General features: G+C 27.8%; 1 protein-coding gene across 1 annotated transcript in view; it reads left to right on the top strand.

The window, feature by feature from the left end:
- LOC117167588 (vacuolar protein sorting-associated protein 13C-like) overlaps nucleotides 1–2,727 on the top strand; it is a 94,465-nt gene that overhangs the window by 20,759 nt on the left and 70,979 nt on the right. Inside the window, exon 16 of the mRNA XM_033352642.1 lies at nucleotides 2,235–2,374. Coding sequence (XP_033208533.1) covers nucleotides 2,235–2,374 — 140 coding nt within the window. The remainder of the gene's footprint in view (nucleotides 1–2,234; nucleotides 2,375–2,727) is intronic.

The raw sequence follows: 2,727 nt of genomic DNA, 5'->3' as shown, positions 1-2,727 counted from the left end.
CCCCCCCCCCCCCCCTCAGATAAAAGTATGATACGAAACCGAGAAAAGTGAAGAAGTGACCCATTTAAACCGAAAAAGAGACCAAAAGTATCTGTTAGTGACTAAAAGGGACTAATTTGTATTAATAATGTGACTAATTGTCTCTTGAATACAAAAGAATTCGATTGAATTTATAAAAATTTTGGTTGAATTTGAAGAAATTCAGGATCAATTCATAAGACTCTTATGAATTTACCCTAAATTCGTTATTCAAAATTAATTCGAAATAAGTCAAGTTAAATTCAAAAGAATTCAGAGGAATTGAATAAGATTCCATTGATTTCAGTAAAATAGAAGAGAATTTATAGGAATTCAAGGGAATTCAACAGTCTTTGAGGAAATTCCTAATATGAGTGAATTCAACAAAATTTTGTTATTTCAAAAATTTGCATCAAATTGAGTAAAATAAAAGTGAAAAAAATCGGGGCGAATTTAAAAAATTTAAGTGAATGGTAAAAAAAAAGGAAAAGGAAACAATATAAATTATTGAGGGGGTCACGGAGGAGCAATTTAAATACAAACAAAAAATTTCTCAGAAGAACAAAAAAACCTTGATAAAATTGGAATGATTTAAAAAAGAAAAAAATGAGAAAGTACTTTCGAGAGTGTGTGGATTTCTATAGATAATTATGAAGGTATCATGAAAAATCTTATTTTATTTTTTACCCTATAATTAACATAAAATATATAATTTAAAGACCTGAATAATGTTACGAGATAAATAGAAGCCTGGAAAGTGAAAAATTATTTGTAAAATATCGTTAATATAAATTTTTAAAATTTTCAAATTTAAAAAACTTTCAAAGAGGTCATTTTGTCATGGAATTAATGGAAAAGTAAATAGCGAAAAAATTAATAGATGATTTACAAAAATAATTATGTTTGAATTGTTTAAACAATGAAAAAATAGTATAGTATAAACAAACAAATACATGGTATGGATTTTATATTTAATCTATATGTATATAACAAATTGGATGGAGCACAACATTTTTCAATACATGGATTTCAAGGACGTTTTTTCACAGAGTCGAATGGCGCTATTGGTTTTTCCATATCTCGTTAAAAAAATGGTTTCAACAATTTAAAAATCAAAGTTTTTGCCACAATATATGATGAAGTTGTTAAGAATTCTTAGATCAATAAATCGTGCTTTGAAAAAAGTGGCACTTACGTGGTTATGCCATGATACCATTTAATCAGAATTCAAGGGAATTCAGAGAAATTTAAGGGAAATGGAAAGAATTCGATTTAGTTCAAAAAAATTCTAGGTGATCTTGAACATGATACACAATTTTTTTTTTAATTCAGTGGACTCATTAAATTTAGAGTTTATTGACAAAATTCAAAGGAATTCAAATTTCAAAACAGTTCGATGAAATTACTAAGAATTTAAGGTGAGCTTAAAAGACCAGGGAGAATTAAAGAAAATTGTAGCGAATTTAAAAGAATTTTGCGGGCTTCAAGAGACTCATGTAATTCATAAGAATTAATTGCAGTTAATTTAATTAAACAAACTTTCAAAAGTCAACAAATTACCATCGATTTGAATAAAATAGGAGTAAACAGAGTTCAGTAGAGATTCTGCAGAATTGAAGAAAATTAAAAGAAAAACTTCAACATTTAAATAAAATACGACTGAATTTATAGGAATTTAAGGAAAACGAGAAGAATATTTTATGAAATTAATAAAAATTCATGTAAATTGAAAACTATATAAAGATATTTTTAAAATTCTTTGAATTTATAGTGAATTAAAAATTTTTTGGGGAAATTCAACAGATTTTGATGAGTAGAATTGAGTGGATTTAAAAGAATTAAAGTAAATTCGAAAGAATGTAAAATACTAGAAAATTGTAAAAAATTCAAAATATAATTAGGAATTAATTCAATTAATTCAAGTGTATCAAACAAAATATTTAAAATCCAAAACAAGTTGATTGAATTAGGAGTAAGTAGAATATTGAGTAGAAATGTGTTTACATTCATAAGAAGTTAAGGCAAATCTAAAAATCTATAAGGTAAATTAAAAAAAAAAATTTATCTGGAAAAAATTTTAAAAAGTGACAATAGTGACTGACTTTAAAAAGTGATGAAGAGTGACTTAAATGACTGTATGTTATCTCTAGCGATTAGAAATCAAATTAAAAATGGGTGAAAAAATGTTATAATATTAATAAATTTTTCGTCGCCAGGTCAAAGCCAACTGCCCAGACTTTAAATCGCATTTTAGAAATGTGGAGCGGTCGTTGACTGTCAACATCATGAGTTTGAATGTTGTGTTTCATAGACAGGCGTTTATGAAACTCAATAGTTATTGTGCCAACTTGTACAAGTAAGTATCCATCAGGGATGCAAAAAAAAGTTTGATTTTTAATTTTGCAAGAACTGAATACTAAAAATTCTATCATAAATTTCCTGATATTTAAACAAAAATTATTTAGAGGCTTCAGTAGGCCATTTTAAGTCTGAAAATTAATTTCAAGTCTTTAATATTTTCTCTCTTACTCCCCTTACATTCCCTTACTTCCCCTCGCCTTATTTCACCATTCGCCCTCCTCCCCCAACTCCATCATCCTTTACTTACCCCTCTCATCGCTCCCGCCACTTGCATTCATTTCTACTTCCCATCTCCTTATTACCGTCACTTCCCTTATATTCCCTATCTTCACTTCCCCTAGATCCCCT

Source organism: Belonocnema kinseyi, chromosome 2 (genome assembly GCF_010883055.1).
Source record: "Belonocnema kinseyi isolate 2016_QV_RU_SX_M_011 chromosome 2, B_treatae_v1, whole genome shotgun sequence".
Taxonomy (NCBI): Eukaryota; Metazoa; Arthropoda; class Insecta; order Hymenoptera; family Cynipidae; genus Belonocnema; species Belonocnema kinseyi.
Note: the sequence above shows the minus strand (reverse complement) of the source record. Positions and strands in the feature narration are given on the sequence as shown.